The sequence below is a fragment of the Orycteropus afer genome, unplaced genomic scaffold (genome assembly GCF_000298275.1).
Source record: "Orycteropus afer afer isolate SDZICR_OR568_19922 unplaced genomic scaffold, OryAfe1.0 scaffold00229, whole genome shotgun sequence".
Classification (NCBI taxonomy): Eukaryota; Metazoa; Chordata; class Mammalia; order Tubulidentata; family Orycteropodidae; genus Orycteropus; species Orycteropus afer.
Genome location: NW_006921816.1, coordinates 4,476,914 through 4,497,346, shown reverse-complemented (window position 1 = coordinate 4,497,346; position 20,433 = coordinate 4,476,914). Strand labels below are relative to the sequence as shown.

At 35.7% G+C, this 20,433-nt stretch overlaps 1 protein-coding gene across 1 annotated transcript in view; it reads left to right on the top strand.

Annotated features, from left to right (window-relative positions):
* Positions 1-20,433, top strand: part of PPP3CA (protein phosphatase 3 catalytic subunit alpha) — a gene marked incomplete at its 5' end in the record, with an annotated part of 243,798 nt that overhangs the window by 148,944 nt on the left and 74,421 nt on the right. Inside the window, 3 exons of the mRNA XM_007948861.2 lie at positions 1,581-1,720; positions 9,744-9,821; positions 13,041-13,135. Coding sequence (XP_007947052.2) covers positions 1,581-1,720; positions 9,744-9,821; positions 13,041-13,135 — 313 coding nt within the window. The remainder of the gene's footprint in view (positions 1-1,580; positions 1,721-9,743; positions 9,822-13,040; positions 13,136-20,433) is intronic.

Genomic DNA, 20,433 nt, shown 5'->3' with positions numbered 1-20,433 from the left:
CGGTCCCTCTGGGTAGCTGGCTGTGACCAAGCAATGACCATAACCTTGCCCCTTGTCAGCTCTACTATACACCTGGGAATTCTGATCACAAGAGTTGACTTTTTAAAAGACATTTTTTTAACCTAATTTAACATTTTCTATTATTATTGTCAGAGGCTATGGGGTAGTTTTATGTAATAGGAGAAATCATCTTTTTTTCCTTCAGTTATGTTTATAACTGAGGTAATTGTAGCACTGTAAGAAAAAGCTAGAGAAAGAACGAGTTTAAAAATGCTTCATATTTTTCTTGGTGTCAGAATACCCAAAGAAAGAAAGCAATGTAAGTGTTTCCTTACGCTGTTTTTAAATAACATAACCTAAACAGAAAAAAAATAGTTAAAATTCTGAATGTAAGATAATTTATTCACATTAATGTTTATAATGTATTACTAATAATTGAGTAGTGTATGTTCACCACCAAGGCTTCTTTCTAGTTTATATTAAACTTGTTATTTTGTGAGAATTATGTATGTTAGACACTATATTCTAGATTTTTCTTTTATCTGCCTTTAAAGACCTAAGGAAATATGCTTGTGTTTACCCAAAGAAAAAGGACAAGGGTTGAAATCCTTAATGTGTTTCATAGCTGCTTTACACTTTTTTCCCCAAGAAGCTTTACTGTATCTGCTGACTTTACTAAAGATCCTATAAATACGGTTAAATCAGGATAAACTAAAGGACAGGGACAGTGTTATAAAATTGTTGGTGAAATGTCATTTCTAGTTATTATATTGTTCATACCTTCTAAATGGACCATTTTGAAATGAAATATGACTTTGCTAAATGTTTATAGCTGGGAAATGGATATTATAAGAGGGCCTCAGTCAAAACTATATAGCTTAGAACTGTGAAGTGAAGAATGACCAGCTAAAGTTGGATTTAATTTGTTTGCCATTACTTTTTCTTTTTACCCATTAGGTAAACTGTAATAGGCTAGTACTTTAATTAGAAACCTAGATATTCCCCAGTTAATGAATATTCAAATGTAGTCTCAACCAAAATGCTATGTGCCTTTATGTGCAGTTCTGGTATAGCAAGTGGTTACTCTTAAAATGAAAAGTCTCTCTTCCCAATAACATATTGTTAAACATAAAAACTATAAATTATTCCCCATCCAGATTTCTAAATTGCAGTTTAATATAAGCAGTAATAGGAACCTTCCAAAATATAAAGTAGAAGCTCCTTCTCCAGGGGTGAAACAGAGTCACATTAACTGGTAATGACTGAAACATTTGAATACAATAATAATCTGTAGAGAAAGCAAGGATAGGGGCATGGGGTGGGGAGAAAGAGGCAAGAGGGAGATGATAAATGAGCTCATCAGGATGAAGAATGAAGGAAAATTAGAGAAAGGCGAAGAATAGAAGAATGGGGAGAAAGGAAGGAGAGGAGATAGGAAGAGACGGGTAGGGAGCAGTGAGTTCTCTGACTTGTGGTTGGGCAGAGCAGGATGGGTACTACACAATGCTGATTTCTTCTATTTTCTGAATTCCAAGTTTCCCAAGATTAGTATTTTGCTCTCTGTCTTCTATTTTTCTTAGTTAGACCGATTCAAAGAACCACCTGCTTATGGACCTATGTGTGATATCCTATGGTCAGACCCCCTGGAGGATTTTGGAAATGAGAAGACTCAGGAACATTTCACTCACAACACAGTCAGGGGGTGTTCATACTTCTACAGGTGAGGCTGGAGAACTTGCCTTCTGGAATGCGTCGAGTTTATAACTGCTGTAATTTGTGCCATGTGTTTGATTCATTTATGACTTTCCTAGGAAACAAGTATAAATGGGAGGTTAACTTTGAAAGCCTGGTTCAAATGGGTTCTTAGCATTTTTAAAATGAAAATATAAATATTGGAACATCCAGAAATGCAGGAAAGAGGTAGTAGAATGGTAGTATGGAATGAAGGTAGAGCAGAAGTTGAAGAAGATAGTAGGATTTTGAAGAAAATTTATTCCACTTCTAGGATTGTAGAAAAAAAATCAAAGCTTATCTTGATTTTCACTCAATTGTATAATCATGTTGAAAATTTTTGCCGGTTTTCATAGTTTAAAGCAGAAAAAGAACTTTACATTGGTAAATTGAATTCTGTTTTTTTTTTTTTTTTTAACAATTAAGTTTATCAAGCTTCCTGGATAAAGTAAAATGAGCAGCTACTCAATATATAGGTGCCGTGATGAATTTATTTTTTGTGCCAAGAAAAGCTAAGTTGAAAATTTTTTATATTTGCAAGTGTATGGTTTTTTTTTTTTTTTTTTTTTTACATTTTATAAAATCCCAAAGTACTTCACAAAGAAATCTACAACAAAATCATGTTTCAAAATGTCTTCATGATTTTCCCAACATCCTTTCCTTAATTTTAGCCCACAGTGCTTAAGAACTTGACTTATAACTGAACCAGAAGGTCTGCAGTTCAGCCTTCTGTGGAGAAAGATGAGGCAGTCTGTTTCTATAAAGATTTACAGCCTTGGAAGACATATGGGGCAGTTCTACAATGTCTTATAGGGTCATTGTGAGTAGGAATCAACTTGAAGGCAGTGGGTTTGGTTTGAGTTTTAGGTTTACTGGGTTCATTAATTATTAGATGTAGAGGTTATATGAACATTACCAAAGTGAAGAGGAAGAAGTTATGAAGATGTTGAGAATTTTTAAGTTTTAGAATACATTTTTGAAAATTTAAAACAAAATCTAATTTTCACTGAAGTTAATGCTCTAGTCCATCGTGGCATCTAAGCAGATAACAAGGTTAGAAGATTTCCATAAACCATGTATTTTCTGTCCATGTTGTTGTTGGGTGCTGTCGAGTCTGCTCTGACTCAAAGCGACCCTATGTATAACAGAACAAAACACTGTCTGGTCCTGTGCCAGCTTATCAATCCTTGCTATACCTGAGCCCACCATTGCAGCCACTGTGTCAGTCCATCTCATTGAAGGCCCTTCCCCTTTTTTGCTGACCCTCCACTCTACTAAGCGTGATATCCTTCTCCGGGGAATAATCCCTTCTGACAACATAACCAAAGTAGGTGAGACGAAGTTTGGCCCTTCTTGCTTCCAAGGAGCATTTCAGCTGCACATCTTTTCATAGGCATAAACTAATATCATCCTTCTATATAACATTAATCAGAGCTTTATTCAGGGTTAGAACCTTTTGTTCTATGTGTTTAGTTTTATCAATGATTAAAAAAAAAAAAAGATTCTTTTTACTCATCTTTTGATATGACTGAGAAAAGAAAGTTTAGGAACAGAAAGTGTACATTTGTAAAGCATATTTGAAAGAATAGTTTATTATCAATATTAATAAAGAGCTTTATTCCAAGCTTCTTTATCAGAAGTTTAAAATTCATTTCAATGTCTTGGAAAGTTAGATACCAAGTCTAATGAATCTGTTTTGACTGAATTAGAGAAGCATAGTATAGTATTTCTAAAATGCCTAGGGTTTCTTTTCAATAATTAGTTAGTTTGGAGGTACCTTTGATTTAGTTTTGTTAAAGATGTTCAGACTTTTAGTACAACATTAGATATTACTGAAGTATATCAAGGTAGGGTGTTCAGTTTTTCAGATCTAGTGTTAAGTATATATTTATGCCATGAGTATTTAAATTGCCTGTTTGGTACTATTGAGTTGTGCTTAAGAATATAATATTAAGCAAATCCCAAAGCTCTTGATTTTAATATTAAGTCATATTGTATTAACCTTTCTTGAGTTCATCATATAACATTCTTCTATTAGATTTCTGAATTGTCTTTCCAAATGAATCATGTCCTTAATAAAGTCCCATACTGAATTTATGTGAAGTTAAGGCATTTTTGTTTTATGACTATAGATACAGATGTGTTTGTGTCTGATATAAAGTTTATCAACTGGATAATTAGAATATTATTTTGTTATCAACATAATGATTGTTTAACTAGTCTCATTAAAGAGATAATGATCTTTAGCCATGGGAAACATAGATTATATATGTAGCTGAGTATCTGAATCTACAGCTCACAAACCCTGACTAATGGTAAAGCAATCTGGGTTTTGTTTTATCTAAGGAGCTTACTTCTTCTGCAGTTTGCTGATCATTTTGTCTTTAGTACCATCTTGAAGGTCTAAAAGCATTCTCTGAGATAGTAGTGGATAAAGGTATCTAGGTGAGCACAAATGAAAAATGCAATTTGTGAGAAGCTGGTGGCAAGTACCAGTTTAAGTTATGGGCAGTTATTTTGATTCATGCTTCCCAGTTGTGTGTTTATATATAGTTTGCATACTTAATTTGCTCTGCTACCTATCCACCATCTCACAAGTTGTCTGGAACATGATTTAAGTAAAATGTGAAATTACACAGAAAAATGTGCTAGTAAAAATGTGTTAAGGGTGTTCATTAGTTATATAGCATAGAGAATGTGACAGAGAGGAAAGAATTCATAAGAACTCTGTGTTAGCCCTAGCTTTACCAGAGCTTTATAACCTTAAGCCAGAGTTTGCACACTCAAATGCCTCTAATGTACAAGCAGGTAATTGAAATCTTTGAAGCAGGCCAAGTGTTAGCCTGTAGAGATTAATGAGGTAAAAGTTACATTTTCTTTTTAACACTATGTAGACCAAACAAAACCATAGGCTGAATTGGTGCTTGAGTTGTCAGTTTGTATCTCTGCCTTACATGAATCACATAAGCTTTGTGTTCTGGATTTACCTTGCTTCAAAATGAGTGAGTTTAATTAGATGCTCTAAAATTCCTTTAAGCTCTGAGATTTGAGGAGTATCTTGACAGTCATTTTGAAAAGTGGTTTTGAGGCAGTAAGTTGCAGTTCACTTCAATTACTGTTGGTCTCTTGATCACAAATGAGCAGCCTGTCATCTGTTCATGTGCTGTCCAACTTCTCTGCTGCAGTGAAGAAATTATCTTGTAAACCCCTTCCATCTTGAAACCTTCAGTTTCCAGTTTTAACATCCTGATTCTCTCTAACTTATCAGGCAGGTTCCTGCCTCTTCTGATGTCTCTTTTTATGTCTCCTGCTTTTGAAATTTTTTCATCACACTTCCTCAGGAACCTCACCCACTTCCCTAGCTTCACTGTAAACTTCAAAGTCTGGAAAAGAGTTTGATTTGATTACCAAATCTGTGTCCCAAGCCCTTCAACGCTTTCTCTTTCTGAAGCTTGAATTTCTAGTTGTCTGCTAGAATTTTTTTTATCTAGATCTTCTGTTGTCACCTAAATTAAATTAACATCACCTAAAATAACTTATTATTTACTTTTTCCACTTTCTTAATTCCCATTGGGCATTCCTCCTGGTTTTTCTGTTTTTGCTCACAATTCATTCTATATGTCATGTAAACCAGTGACTTTTTATTCTTTCATTGAAATCACTACAGTTACAGTATCTTGGTGACACTATTGTATCACTAACATCTATATAATTCATCTTCCCTCTTTCCCATTCTGAGCTCAAGATATTCTTTCCTAGTTTCTTGAAAAAATCACACCTGAGCTCCCTGCTCCCAATTTTGTCAGTCTCCCTCCCCGTATCATACTATTCTACTCATGGATATCCGTTTAGAGAGTTACTAAAAGTCTAACTGTTGTACTAAAAGTCTGAACATCTTTAACAAAACTAAACCAAAGCTACCTCCAAACTCACTTATTCAAGCACTTAACAAACATTATCTAGATCTTATAGATACTGAGTCTCTACCCTTAAGGGAATGAGAGTCTAGTGTCAGAGACAGATAAGCAGAAATAGACAAATAAAATGCAAGGTGAGTAACCCTAATACACGTACACAGAATGGGGGCCCAACCCAAACAGGATGGATTGAGGTTAAGGAACTACTACTCCTCTTGGAGATATCAGACCTTAGTTTGAAGGATGGGTAGAACATATACAAGAAAAGTCATTAGGGCAGGTTCTTGCAGGCAGAGATAGTGGTGTTTATCAAAATGTAGGGGGAGATGACTCGACAGCACCTAACAACAACAAGGGGAGATAACACTTTAGGCTTTTGATTTCCAGAACGATGGCCACCTGAATGATCTCACTTGACCTCTAATTTAGCTGCTTTAGTATCTACTAAAGCTGAGTATGCACATAACCAAGCTGTTCCATTCCTAGTTTTCTGTTTGGTAGAAATGTGTGCATACATGGAACAAAAGACGTGTACAAGATTGTTCATAGCAACAGCATTCATAGCAGGCAATTAATGCAACAACAAAAAAAATTACATTTAGTAGAATAAATAATAAATTGCTGTATTTTTTATAATTAAATACATTACGTGAGAATGTGCTAACTGCAACAACATGGATGACCTCACAGGCATAATAATGAGTGAAAGAAGCCAGGTGATAAAGAACACATACTATATGATTCCATTTAAATAACATCGGAGAAAGCAAATCTATCATGTTAAAGGTCGAGATGGTAGTTGTCCTTAATGAGAACATCATGATGACTATGGGGGTATATAAGGAATTTATGGGGTTCAGGTTATGTTCTCTTTATTTTTCTTCATGTGAGTTTCTGGAATGTTGCTTTGTAAAAGTTCATCATGTTGTGATCTTCTGGTTTGTGCACTTTTCTGTACAGATGCTATATATCAATAGAAAGTTTGCCTTAAAATTAGGTGCTACTACTGAGACAGAAGGTACAAGTTTGGATTTAAGTTCTGGAGAATGTTTGGCAGGGAGAGTTGACTTTTCAGGACTTGATCCTTAGTGGGTAAAGACAAATTAGTTGGAGAAGACTGGTGCAAGAAATGAAATATAGCCAAATCTTAGGAAAAGATAGGTCTACCAGCATCTGGGAGACTCCAAGGCATCACTGGGCTAAGTACCCATTGTCCTGTTTGAGTGTTCCTGGTATGCAAGCCCCAGGAAGCAGAGGAGGAGTTGAACAGTTGGGCAGGATCCTCCCTGTGACTAGGGCTGGGAGAGTGTGAAGGCATCAAGGGTGGGTGGGTGGGGCATCTTCCTGGTGCCTTTAAACAACAAAGAAGGAAAGAAAACCTTAGCATTTTTTTTTTTTTTACCTACTTGTTTTTTCCTGTTGAGGCTACTCCAGCAACAGTGCTTGAGCTCCAGTAAGCTGACAAATCAAATAAGTGATATGATAGACACATATGGTATGGGAATATAATGGCCGCAACAACTTTGTACACCTGTGGATGAGGTAGGCTTGAAGGGAAGAGGTCACAGGCAATAATTTAGCTAAGGCTTGCCAGAATAGGGCTTTACAGAAGGAAAAATATGTAGGGAAAGCATGTGTATAGATATAAAAACATGAAAAAGTGTTTTAATGATGCCTACTGACTATTCCATGGTTTGAGTCTTAAATCTAGGTATAATTCAAATTTTAAATATAGTTTAATACAGCAAGAGACAGATATAAGAGAATAAACAGAATGAGTCTAAAAGGAAGTATTTGCTCAAATGCCAGCTCAGTTTTTCTACATTTCTTATTTTTTTTCCCCTATATTCTTTACCTTTGTTCATGCTCAATCTTTTTCCTGTCTCTCTCCCTTTCACATGCATGGAATTCTAACTTTTTCTTATTTTTGTTCCTCATGCATCATTTCCTTTAAGATCTAGCTCAAGATAGGTGTTTTTCAAGGTTTCTCTGATTAATCTAACCCCAAAATCTTCTCTTCTTGCTTTACAGTAAATGAAACTTGTATTATTTTATTGTTAATATTTTCATTCTTTAGGTTTTTTGGGAGTTTTTGTTTGTTTATTTTAAGATGCTCCACCTTCCTAACTGGACTGTAATTACCCTTAGTATAGGCACCAGGCTTTGCATGTGTTACACCACCCCCACCTAGCCCACATCACTTCCCTCACTACATCTACTCTGTGCCTAATGCAGTGCTTCCACCAAATGGAACAAGTCACCAATGGGCCTTTCATTAAATGAGGAGGGAATAAATAATGTTCCAACTTTCTATATAGTGTTAAAGGAGCTTTGATGCTACAGTGGCTAAAACATTCGTCTGCTAACTGAAAAGATCAGTGGTTCAAACCTACCAGCTGTCCCACTGGAGAAAGATGAGGCAGTCTGTTTCAGTAAATATTTCCAGTCTTAGAAACCCTATGGAGCAGTTCTACTTTCTCCAATAGGGTTGCTATGAGTCAGAATCAATTTAACAGCTGTAGGTTTTGTATAGTGTTATTGTGTGTTAGAACTCTGATTTTCTGAGTGTTCTGCATATATATTTTCAAAATGCTTTTCTGTTTGAATACACTATGCTTTATTATTATTTCTATTAAAAAACATAAAAGTGTTTTAGAAGTTATATTTTTTGCCTAATTGTAACAAAGATTTTAATATATCCTAAGGAGATAGTTCACCAGTAATGGGAATCCAGCTGATATTTAAATATTTCTAAATTTATTTAGAAAAATACTAGTCATCCTTTAGAAATATAAGAAGATTTCATTACGTATGCTCTTAAATATTTAATGTTTTCTTCAAAATGACTTTTCTTTAGGTAATAAAGCAAGTATTCATTGCTTAATTTGCTATTAACCTAGCAAACTGCTGCCAGTTTAATTTTATTTTCTTTACATTTCTATTAAAAATCAGGTAGGTGTTTTAATGGTGAAAAAGTTAAATACATAAGGATATCAAACTTAACTTGAAGAAAATATATGAAAGGTATGCTTTCATACAACTGGTGTAAGTTTTTCTAAATAGGAAAAAATAAAAAGATCAGCCAAGCTCTTTTGGGTGAAAAAGGTACAAGGGTGACAAAGGTACAATACTAGACAAACAACCTTTGTCTGACACTGGTAGCAAGAAGACAATAAACTGTCTTTCATAAAGAAGCATTGTAAAGTCACAAGAAATAAAAGTAAATGGCTTAAAAAATAGGTTTGTTTATATTATGATTAGTATTTGTTTATCGTTCTTTGATTTGAACTGTCAAAAATTTATTCATTTTTATAACTTAAATTCATCTCATTAAAAACACTTAGTGAGGAGATAGAATGACCATAATGGTTCTTTATAAGCTTAGTTTGAGCTCATTTATATGCAGTGCTTATCTTTGGGTTTGTGATTTGCTTAAAAGACAAAATTATTTTGATATTGCATTTGATATTTTATGAAGTCAGGATAAAGAATATCTTAAGATAAAGTTACATTGATCTTATTTAAAGTCCACGTTTTTAAAACTTGGTAAATTTTTCTACTTTCTGTTTAGATTTTAAATGATATATTCAGCTTAATGTATTTATAAGATTGAGGAACGGGGTAACTTCATTTCCCAGTAGACTTACTCTATTCTACTGCCTAGCTCTGTCATCTCTGCCATACACATGTGTATTTAGACACGCATTGTTCTATATTTGAGAAAATTGGAGATGTATTCCATTCTCAAGTTATATCTCTGTTTTTGTTCACTTTATTTTTAAAGGAAGAGTTGATAAAGTTGATTTTCTCTGAGAATGGATACTTCTCTTCTTTTGTTATATAATGACCCGTGGTTTTGGTTTGTTTGTTTTTTCCAATTCATGTACCTCTGCTGCTTTCTTGTTATGTAAAGTGTACAGTTGTAGGTGTGTTATCTGCCACAGGGAGAAACCTGTCATTAGAGACCAGAGGCTTGTGTCATGAATGATGTGGGTTTCATTATGCCTGATGAAATCACACACGTGAATGTTGGAGATAAATGTGTTCGTGATGATTTAATAACAGGTGGTTTTTTTGTTTGTTTGTTTCTGGCAGTTACCCGGCTGTATGTGAATTCTTACAGCACAATAACTTGTTATCTATACTTCGAGCCCATGAAGCCCAAGATGCAGGGTGAGCAGTTTTGTGGGTTTGTGTAAGCCATGCATTGTCCTTTGTCAGCACTGTTCATTTTGCTTAGGTTGTGGAGGTTTTCTTTTGTTAGACTGTCCCAGAAGGAATTATACCTTAAAACTCTCTTTTGATGAAGGGGTATGGCAGAATCCTGGAGAGTGAGTATCTGTAGTTGTTTTGTAACATCCCTTTAAAGTTCTTCTGCATGAACAATTATATTTTCAGCTGGTTTCCCTAAGCACTATAAGGCATTTCCTCTTCCCTCAGTTCCTGCTTTCACCACTGTCCCATAAGTGAGTAAATTACCAGCTACTTTTCAGTCTGGTTGGCAATGCCAATGGGAATTACACATAAATATTTAATGGCGATTGCATTTTATACTCTCACTTTTAAGAATATCATTCCAGATCCCTCTAAACTTAAGGGGGAAAAAAAACAGAGACATTTACATAGGGAGTAAAAATCTGGAAGGCTGGGCAATCCTACTTCCGTAGTGATTCTGCCTCAGAAACCCAAGGAGAGGTCACTATGAGTTGGGGTCGACTCGACGGCACATAACAACAACAAACAACAACTAACAAATGGGAGCTCTGGTAGCATAGTGCCTAAGGCACTTGACTGCTAACCAGAAGGCTGCGGTTCAAACCCACCAGCCACTCCTTGGAAGGAAGGTTGGGCAATCCTACTTCCGTAGTGATACTGCCTCGGAAACCCAAGGAGGGGTTGCTATGAGTCAGGGCCGACTCGACAGCAAATAACAACAACAACTAACAAATATGAACATAAAATTGATCTTGTGTTGTCTGGGAATTTTTTTAAATAGCAAAAAATTTTAAGGGTTTACATAAGAAAACTCAGATATTAACTCTAATGGTACATTAAATCCATGTTAGGGATTTGGAGTCTAACATACCCTCTCCCAGTAGCTTTGCTTTCAAATGATGAAACTCATCCCTTCATATTCTGGATTTTTTGAAAAGTAGGAGTACTCCTTTTTTTTTTAATTCAGTGAAACTGTGAATGTAGATGCCTGGGTTCTGAAGTAGGTCCATGTCTATGAGGCTCCTGAATCAAGGCAGAACCTAAGTTCCCTTTAAAATCATCTTATTTCAAGCAATCAGTCAACCAGTATGAATTGATCCAAACTGTTCATAATACTATTGTAGCTAATTTTTGAGGTAACCTTTTGATACACCCAACCAATCAGTTCCTCAGATTATTTTTCTTGTTTTCCTGGCCAGTGGTTAACACCGTGTTTTTTGGCAGACTGAGCATTTTGGGCAGGTTTTTCTTAATCTCCCTACATAACTGAACTCATCTGCTTATTTGGGGGAAAAAAAAAGTGTATCATTTTAAGTCAACAGGTATGTTTTGCTTAAATGGGCAGTTCATTGATTCATTTGGAAAATTGAAATTAATGCTGTCTAATTTCTTTATCTTTATTTATTGTCACATAGGCATAGCCTCACTGTAAAGTCAAAGTATTAGAATTGAGAGTTACTACATTTCTCCATTTTTTCTTTTTCAACAAACTTCATTCCTATAAAAAATAAAGAAAAACAAACGCACTGCTGTCAAGTTGGATCCGACTCACAGCGACCCCTCCTTGGGTTTCTGAGGCAGTATCTCTATGGAAATAGATTGCCCAATCTTCCTTCCGAGGAGTGGCTAGTGGGTTTGAACCACCAGCCTTCTGGTTAGCAGTCACATGCCTAGGCACTATGCCACCAGAGCTCCTTCATTCCTATAAGGAGGATAAATATTTCTAGAACATTTAAAAATGACTTTTAAGGGGTATTTTCTTCTTAGGAAAGAGTAGTATGTCTCAGTAGTCCCAGAAAAAGAGGAGTCAAAATATTGTTAAAATTATAAATTTTAAGGTGGAGCTCTGGTGGTATAGTCCCTAAGGCATTTGACTGCTAACCATAAGGCTGGCGGTGCAAACCCACCAGCCGCTCCTCAGAAGGAAGGTTGGGCAATCTACTTCCATAGTGATACCACCTCAGAAACCCAAGAAAGGTTCTCTATGAGTTGGATCTGACTCAACGGCAGTGAGTTTGGCTTTTTTTGGATACCTTTAGAAAGTCCCCTGAGTGTCACAAATGCTCTCAGCTACTAACCTAAAGGTCATCAGTTCAAGCCTACCTAGTGCTCTGCCTAGTGCTGCCATGGAAGAAAAGCCTAGCAATTTGCTTCCATAAAGATTACAGCCAAGTAAATCCTGCTCTGTAACACATGGGTCACCATGAATTGGCAGCAGGCATTTTTGTTTTATTTTGTTTATTATGCCTTTAGAGCCCAGCTAGATAAGGAGTGATGAGTGTATCAGAAATAACTGACAGAAAATACCCAAGTGATGAGAAAATTTTGTTTTGTGCTTTATAGGAGTGTCTTTAAACTGATATTCCTAAAATCTGTTATATAGAAGTCATAAGATACCTTGGGAAAGAGTTACCGTTTGCTGTACCTTTTGATTATTTGAGAATGCAAATGTTGCATTGTACCTTATAAAGCTACCCAACTAGACTGTTTTTTCTACAAAGTTCTTATGAATTTTCTGTTTCATTACTGATTGATTAAATATTACCCTGCTGAGACAATAATCTTTGACCTGCAGACAGCAGCAGGGATGGGTAATAAATAAAATTCTAAAATAGAAACTGTTCCAATTTGTAAAACTCATAGATTTAACCAGACATTCTTTGAAAAGCAATTACTTACTCCAAGCAAAATGTTTATATATGACCTTTACAGACCATTGTGGATTTATAGAGTAATTGGTTAGGTTATTAGTGGCAAGACTCCATGTATTACTTTACTCAGTTGGTCTTTTTTTTATGTCAAAAATATTGGCTGTCTTCTGAAAAACACAGTTGATGAAGGGTATCTCTATGCATTCATTAGCCTCTGTCCTCTTCACTGAACACATGGAAATGAATTATGCTTTCCCACTAAATTCCAACCTCCTCTTGGGTTTGCTACACTTTGAAAAGACATGTGGAAATTGTCCATATGATTGTGTATTTTCAGTTTCACCTCTGAAATGGATTGATGTCTGGGTATAACAGACTGTAGAGAGAAAATTTTGTTTAATGTTATATAATTGGGTCTTGTTTGAATTATATCATTTAACTTATAGTTTTCTATTTCTAAATCTATAATTTAGCATCACTGTTTTTCCTCACCAGCCTTGTTTTAACTTACATTTATTATTTTTAGGTATCGCATGTACAGGAAAAGCCAAACAACAGGCTTCCCTTCTCTAATTACAATTTTTTCAGCACCAAATTACTTAGATGTATACAATAACAAAGGTAAGTGCTTTTTGGTTTTGTTTTTAATCCTTCTTGCATTCTTTTGTACAATATGTGCAGTATCTCTTAAGCTCTTTTATTTTATTTTGGTTTTACTTATTCAGTATTGTTTGATAAAAGTTTTGTGATTTTTCTCAAAGATACAAATTTAATTGTTCAGAGGTGGGGCCTGGCACTATTATTTTTTTCAAAGCTCTCCAGCCAATTCTAATGTGCAGTAAGGATTGACAGCTGATAATTTCATGTATGTAGCTTTAAATGATAGGATAATTGAAGTAACCCAAATTCACACTCATTAAAAAATTGCAAATTTAAATAAAGAAAATAAGAATAGTGTGATTGTGCATGTAAAATATCAAGGAAAATAAAAATAAGCTATAACTGGAAATTAAAATGTATTTATTGAGTACCTACTATGAGTTCAGTCCTGTGCCAGGCAAGTACATGTTCCTTTCTCTTAATAGAAATAAAAGTAAAATAAACATCAATGTAAATATCATTACCCCCTCCCCCTTCTTTAATATGCAGAAACTAAGTCTCTGTGGTTAGCCGCCTTGCCCAAGATCATTCAATTTGGAAGTAATAAACTGGGATCAAACTCATATTTCTAGTTCAGTGCCCAATGCTTTTTGACCCACCATACCTGTGTGCCTGAAGAGACAAGGAAACCAAGGGCATCATTTACTGGCTATAGGGAAAAGAGGAAGAGCAAGGGACACCTTATTTTCTTTCATTAAGGAAATCTCTTTACTCAGCCATGATTTAAAATGTTATAGGTCTGGCAGAATGGGCAATTAAATGTGAATGTGTGGATTAAAATCATTAACTATAGTTGGCAACATGTTTGAGTGTGGTTTCTGCAGATTGAAAGAACTGGAGACAAAAAAAGGAAAAGCAGTCAAACTTCATGTGAGACCTATTACAGCCCAGCAGGAACAGAAAAAGTCAGTCTAGTTTCTGAGCCAATCTGAAAATTCCTGGAATTAAAAAACACTCGTATGATAAGGGATGACAGGTATTTTCCTGTCCTAGGCTGAGTGTCCAGTGAAGTGTGTCTTGACTACCTTTATTCCCAACCCCCTATTGAGTGTCCCCATGAGTAGGCTGTTGTCTTCATGTCCCTAGTATATTCCACTTTCCCTGTAGGAAATGGAACTTCATCTCCTGTGTCTGTGCCCTGATCACCTACTGAGTATTCCCTTTAGCTCTTAAACCCTGTATCTTAGTTCCATCAGGGATCCTGCTCCAAAAGGCAAATGATGTATAATCACAGTGCTGCCATCTCATCCTGATCCTTGCCTCTGCTCAGATATACTTGCTCTGTTCTATACATGTCCATCACTTACCCCCAGCCCCACCATGGCTCAGATATTAACACTTGCTGGCTGGAGTTCACTCTAGCCGCACAGTCTCTCTCTTACATTGCCATCTTCACTGTAATGAACCCTCACTTGGGGCCATGGAACATGATTATCAGTAGTTGCAGTGCAGTTTCTACTGCAGCCATAGATGGCAGGGACAAAGGACAGTCCCTAAAAAATAAGTGCTCCTCTTAGCAGTGTGAGGAAAGAAGAACACAAGATAAAATAACACGTGTTCTCTGGATAAAAGTGGTTATAAGGCAATTGACAAAGTGAGACATTTGGATAATTTTATATAAATGTAAGAAACCATATGATAAAGTATAAGCTAAAAGAGTCAGCAGTTGACAGCAGGTAACACACATAGCTACTAATCAAAAGGTTGGAAGTGTGAATCTATACAGCGGTGCCTTGGAAGAAGGTTGTGGTGCTCTGCTTCCAAGCAATAAGCCACTGAAAATGCTTTGGTGCTTATTTCTACTGTGGCACACCTGGGATTATTATGAGTCAGAGGCAACGTGATGGCAACTGATGGCATTAAGAGAGTCAAATGCTAAGCGTATTTATTTGACAGGAGGTGATTTTCTGGAGTAATCAGAGAAGACCATTTTAATGAGATAAAATACTATCTGGAATTTTAAAGAATGGTTAAAATTTTATTAGAAAGAGGCCAACATTTCTGAAACCTTTGTTTATTTTTGAACAGCACATACTTTTTTTCCCCCTAACAAAATCTGAATGTTGAAGCCCTTGGTATTGAACCAATGTAAGTTAACCCTTTGAATGGATGAGAATTCTCATCTTGCACCAGAGAGGACCCCTGAGGTACCTCAAAGGGATGTAAGAACTCAATAGGTCACATTGCATGTTCTCTACCATGATCCTGTAAGGAGCTCTGGTGACATAGTGGATAAAACACTTGGCTGCTAACCAGAAAGTCGGCAGTTCAAACCCACCAGCCCCTCCATGGAAGGAAGATGGGGTGATCTACTTCCATAAAGATTTCCAGCCTCTGAAACCCAATGAGGGTTGCTATGATTTGAAATTGACTAGATGGCAGTGAGTTTGATTTGTTTGGTTACCATGATCCTATAGTTCATCAAAAGTATATAAAATACAAATATTTATATTTTTATTTTATGTCATTTTTAATTTTATTATTAAACAAAGTCATTTTCCGGTTAGAGAACAATTTCCAAGCAGTATGTACTAGATGTGTAATTTTTTTTAACAATTAAAACTGTAACAGTAAAAACAGATAGAATTGGGCTTTTATGCCATTAAAAACACAGGTAGATTTTTCTTTCCTTCCATCATAAGGTGGTTGTTCTTGGGTAATGTAGTTATGTTTGAGACCAAGAGGTGTTTCTCTGTATAAAGTGTGTATTGGTCCTTTGTCTATAGTTCTGATTTCACAGCTTGTTGTTGTTGTTGTTAAGTGCTATCGGGTTGGACCCAACTCATAGCGACCCCTCCTTCGGTTTCCAACGGCACATAACAACAACAACAACAATCACTACAGAAATAGATTGCCCCATCTTCCTTCCGAGGAGTGGCTGGTGGGTTTGAACCACCAGCCTTCTGGTTAGCACTCAAGTGCCTTAGGCAGTACGCTACCAGAGCTCCTGATTTCACAGCTAGGAACTTGAAAAAAAAAAAGGCATCAGTGCATTGCTGTGTTTGTGATTTTGTAGCTCTTTTACTGTGTTCTTTTGACTTTGACTTTGGGGTAGATCACAATCTCTCAAGAATGGTATTTCAGTTTGGGAACCTTTTCATAAAAGAAAGAATTCTCCTGACAGAAAGAGATAAACTGCTAAGAAAGAAGAGAGAAAGATATATTCTTCCATTTGAACATACTTTCAAAAGACTTTTGTGTAAAATATCTGAAGCACTTTAAAGCTATTATGCTAACACTGTGTATAGTATGTGGGAGTGAGAGTCAGTTATTCATTTCTGAAGTGACGGTTACTGTATTTGAATAAAATAAATGTTAACTAGAATTTTAAAAGCAGTGCAGTAAAAAATTGCTTGCAGGTACCTTCAAAACATAATCAGTGGAAACATGAGTGAAAAATTTTGGATTCCAAGTTAACTAATTGATGCTTAGACCAAGATGACCTTAAAGGAGCCCTGAAATTATCACCTACTAATTACACAATGATTTGATTTTTAAAACTCCTGCAAATTAAGGCAATAATAATACCTCTATGACTACATTTTAAAAATGTTTAAAAATGTATTTTTTTTTAGCCATCTTAAGACCAGTGGTAGTTGTGATCATATACATGTTAAATGTTCAAGAGTTCTGGTTAATAGTTCATATTGGTCTACAGTTGATTTGTTGTTGTTATGTGCCATCGAGTCGGACTCGACTCATAGTGACCCCTCCTTGGGTTTCCGAGGCAGTATCACTACAGAAGTAGATTGCCCCATCTTCCTTCTGAGGAGTGGCTGGTGTATTTGAACCGCCAGCCTTCTGGTTAGCAGTCAAGTGCCTTTAGCCACTATAGTTACAAGGACTAGATCTCTTAACAATCTTACAAGGCTCCCGATTTGGTATAACCATATTAATTCATTCGGTTCTTATCCTTTCCATTCTGCGCTACACTGGTCTTCTAACTCTTTCTGTTTCCTTCTTCTGATAACTACTGCCTACCCCTGTAGATCGTCAGAGCAAAAGACATAGGTTTGAATCATAGCTGCCATAAACAACTAAGTCATTTAAATTTATTGAATATGCAGTGACATCTCTGTAAAGTGAAAAAGAAAAAAAAAATATTTTGTGAATAATAAATGAAATTTCTTTGAAACAAAATACTGTGCAACATTAAGGTATTACCAGCACTGAATATTTTATGTTATTATTTTGCCACATATCAGCACAAGACTCACAGAGCTGGCAGGAAAATAGTCCTAACTTACGATTTCATTATATGGTTCAACCTACCAGTATGACCTACTTCTGTACTTCTCTCTGGTGAACCTTTTACTTTAAGCAAGTTATTCTATTCATTGCTCTGAATAACTTTCAACTATTTCTCTGCATCTTTGGAAGTCCTTTCACTGGGCTTAATAAAAAAATAAAAAATGATATAAAATAATTTTAAAAACACTCTTCTTTCTATCTACACTACTTGTCTAAAAACATTCTTCTTTTTATCTACAATACTTGTCTAACTCTTCTTTGCCCATTTATATAGACCTGACCCACTCCAGTCTATTTTTCCATGAAGATTTTTGTTGATGGTCTTTCTCTGAATACCTGCAAAGCTTATCATTTACCCTTGAAGTTATTATTTGCATCTTTTGTTTCTAGTTAACTTTTTCATGCATTCCTATTAGATTATACTTAGTTTGAAACTGGCATTTTGGGACACATCATAAAAGCAAGTAGCATGCTTTGTACATGGTAGGCAGTCAGCAATGCTTTGATGGTTTTTTTTTTTCCTTGTGGAAATTCATAGCAAACTAGTGCCCAATAGTACCTTTTAAGTGTTGACCCACAGAGCTTTATCTCACTTTAAATTACTGCTGTAAAGTATGCTGATACTATTTCCAAATTGGGTTAATCATTTGCAGAGCATTTTGCACATTTGAATTATTTTTCTCTTGTGTAACTGTAGCTTTAAGGGGAAAGCTAATTATCCAAATAGACAAAAAAATGCAATGATAGGAATGTAGACTCTATTTAAAAAATAATAATAATTTTCCACTTGTAAAAGTGACTTCAATTTTATCCACTCACCCGTATAACAAATATTTATTAAGAACTTATATACCAAGCCCCAGGTTAGGTGCTGGAAATACCAAATATAAGACAAACTTGGTCTCTTAACTTAGTGGAATGTATAACCTGGTAGTGTGATAGACTTTAAATAAATAATTCTACCAGTAATTATTTTAATATATCTGTAAAGAAGAAAAGGATGATATTAAAATGAGAATGGAAATTAGCCCATGACAAGAAAAATTTAACTGAGGAAGTGGATTTTAAGCAATCTCTTGTTGTTGGGTGCCATCTAGTCTATTTTCACTCATAGTGACCTCTTATGGTTTTGTAGCCTTTAATCCTTACAGGAGCAGATCACCAGCTCTTTCTCCCATGGAGCTGCTAAGTTCAAACTAACAATTCTTTATTAGCAGCCAAGCACTTGGTTGTTGCACTACCAGAGCTCCTTTAAGCTTTCTACTCGCTGACATCCAGTTGATTCTGATTCAAAGTGGCCCTGTAGGACAGAGTAGTACTGCCCCAGGGGATTTCCAAGGGTGTAAACCTTTACAGAAACAGACTGCCAGTGGAGCGGCTAGTGGATTCAAACTGTTAGCCTTTCAGTTAGCAGATAAACACTTTTAACTACTGCACCACCAGAGTAAAATCTCTCAGTATCAAGAAAGGACGGTGGCAGGCAGGAACTGATTTACACAATTGAGTTTGCTGAAACGAGCCTTTGGGAAGATGCATTTTAAAACTTTGATTTAAAGAGCTAAATCCTCTCTCTCTTGACAACCCCAGTATTTTAAAGGAATCTAGAGTAAATTACAGTAGGTTTCTATGTAGTACCCATTGTCTGTGGTTCAGATGAGTTGTTAGATGAGGTGTGTGAGTGGATGGGTAGATGAATATATGGATATAGATATATGGAAATATAAACATACACACCAGAGCTGCATAGCCTAGGTCTAGTAAAAGCTATTGAGCCCCAGTAAAATAAAGAAAATGTATTAAATCTAATTATTACATCTAAATGGCAGCCAAACTGATTTAGAAATCAAGATCAGAGATTATAATGACAGCCAGGAAAAATTCAATATTAAAGTTAGTTATGATAGAAAAAGAGAATAGGCTTCAGAATATAGACAAGAAAAACATTGTTTCCTTAAATTCTGAGATGCAATAAACTGAAACTTTTTTGATAGTAAAAATGTATTATGATGTCTTGGACTTTTATGTTAGTCAACTTGATAGAATTGCTTATGAAAAGTATTTCAGTCTTAAATACTTGGCATCTCAATATCTTCAAAATTTTCCAGTCAAAAAGTAGGCAAGGACTTCAGGTAATTTATGGTTTGGGCACAAGAAGCCACTGTAAGGTAGGATTAAATTCCTAGTGTATTGAAATAAGGTAAGAGTCGTATTGGAAGTCATGATGTGAACAGGTGAAATCAGATCCAGCCTATCTGGGGCCAGCTTGCTTATTCCTCTGAGTTCTAGTCATAGTACTCAGCTCCTAGAGATATCATCTACACTGTAAGAAGCTCACTCCATACTGCACCACAGTTCTTTTACTCTAGGAGTTTGTTTCACCATTCGGGAGTACCTTCCATGAACTAATAAAAATCTGGTACCATCTTAGTTCCAGAGCCATATTCAGAATCAACCAGGTCAAATCCTTATCCTGGAAAGAGAGAAAAATCAATAGCCAGGCATTCCTGAGTAGAATCTCTGCCTCTTTCTATAACATTCTGAAAACCACACTTTTCTCCAGAGTTGAATCTCATTTTATGGCAAAGGTTTATTTCTATGTGGTCTCAGCCCTGTCTTAACCCTTTCAATACTGAACTATTTTCTGCTTTGACTTTTTGTTGAAACCATGTGTTTTCATAATGAAAGGCATTTTGAAAGAAATGAAAAAAATAATTGAGGATATATGGATTTTTATACAATTACTAGGGCACATATATCCCAAGGGGTCTCTGGTCCTGGTGTTGGTAGGATGATGCCCACTTCTTCAGATTCATGCAGTTATACAGACTCCCCACCAGATGGCAGCATACACTAAAAGTGGGATTGCTGTTTCCCACTAAACCCAGAGGCTGAAAATGTAGGTGACATTGTATGTCCCACAGGTGACAAAAAGGTTAGCGTTGACATAATTTTTAGCACTGATGTAAGCATTTTAAAAATCATTGTTATGTATTGATAACTATGGGAAC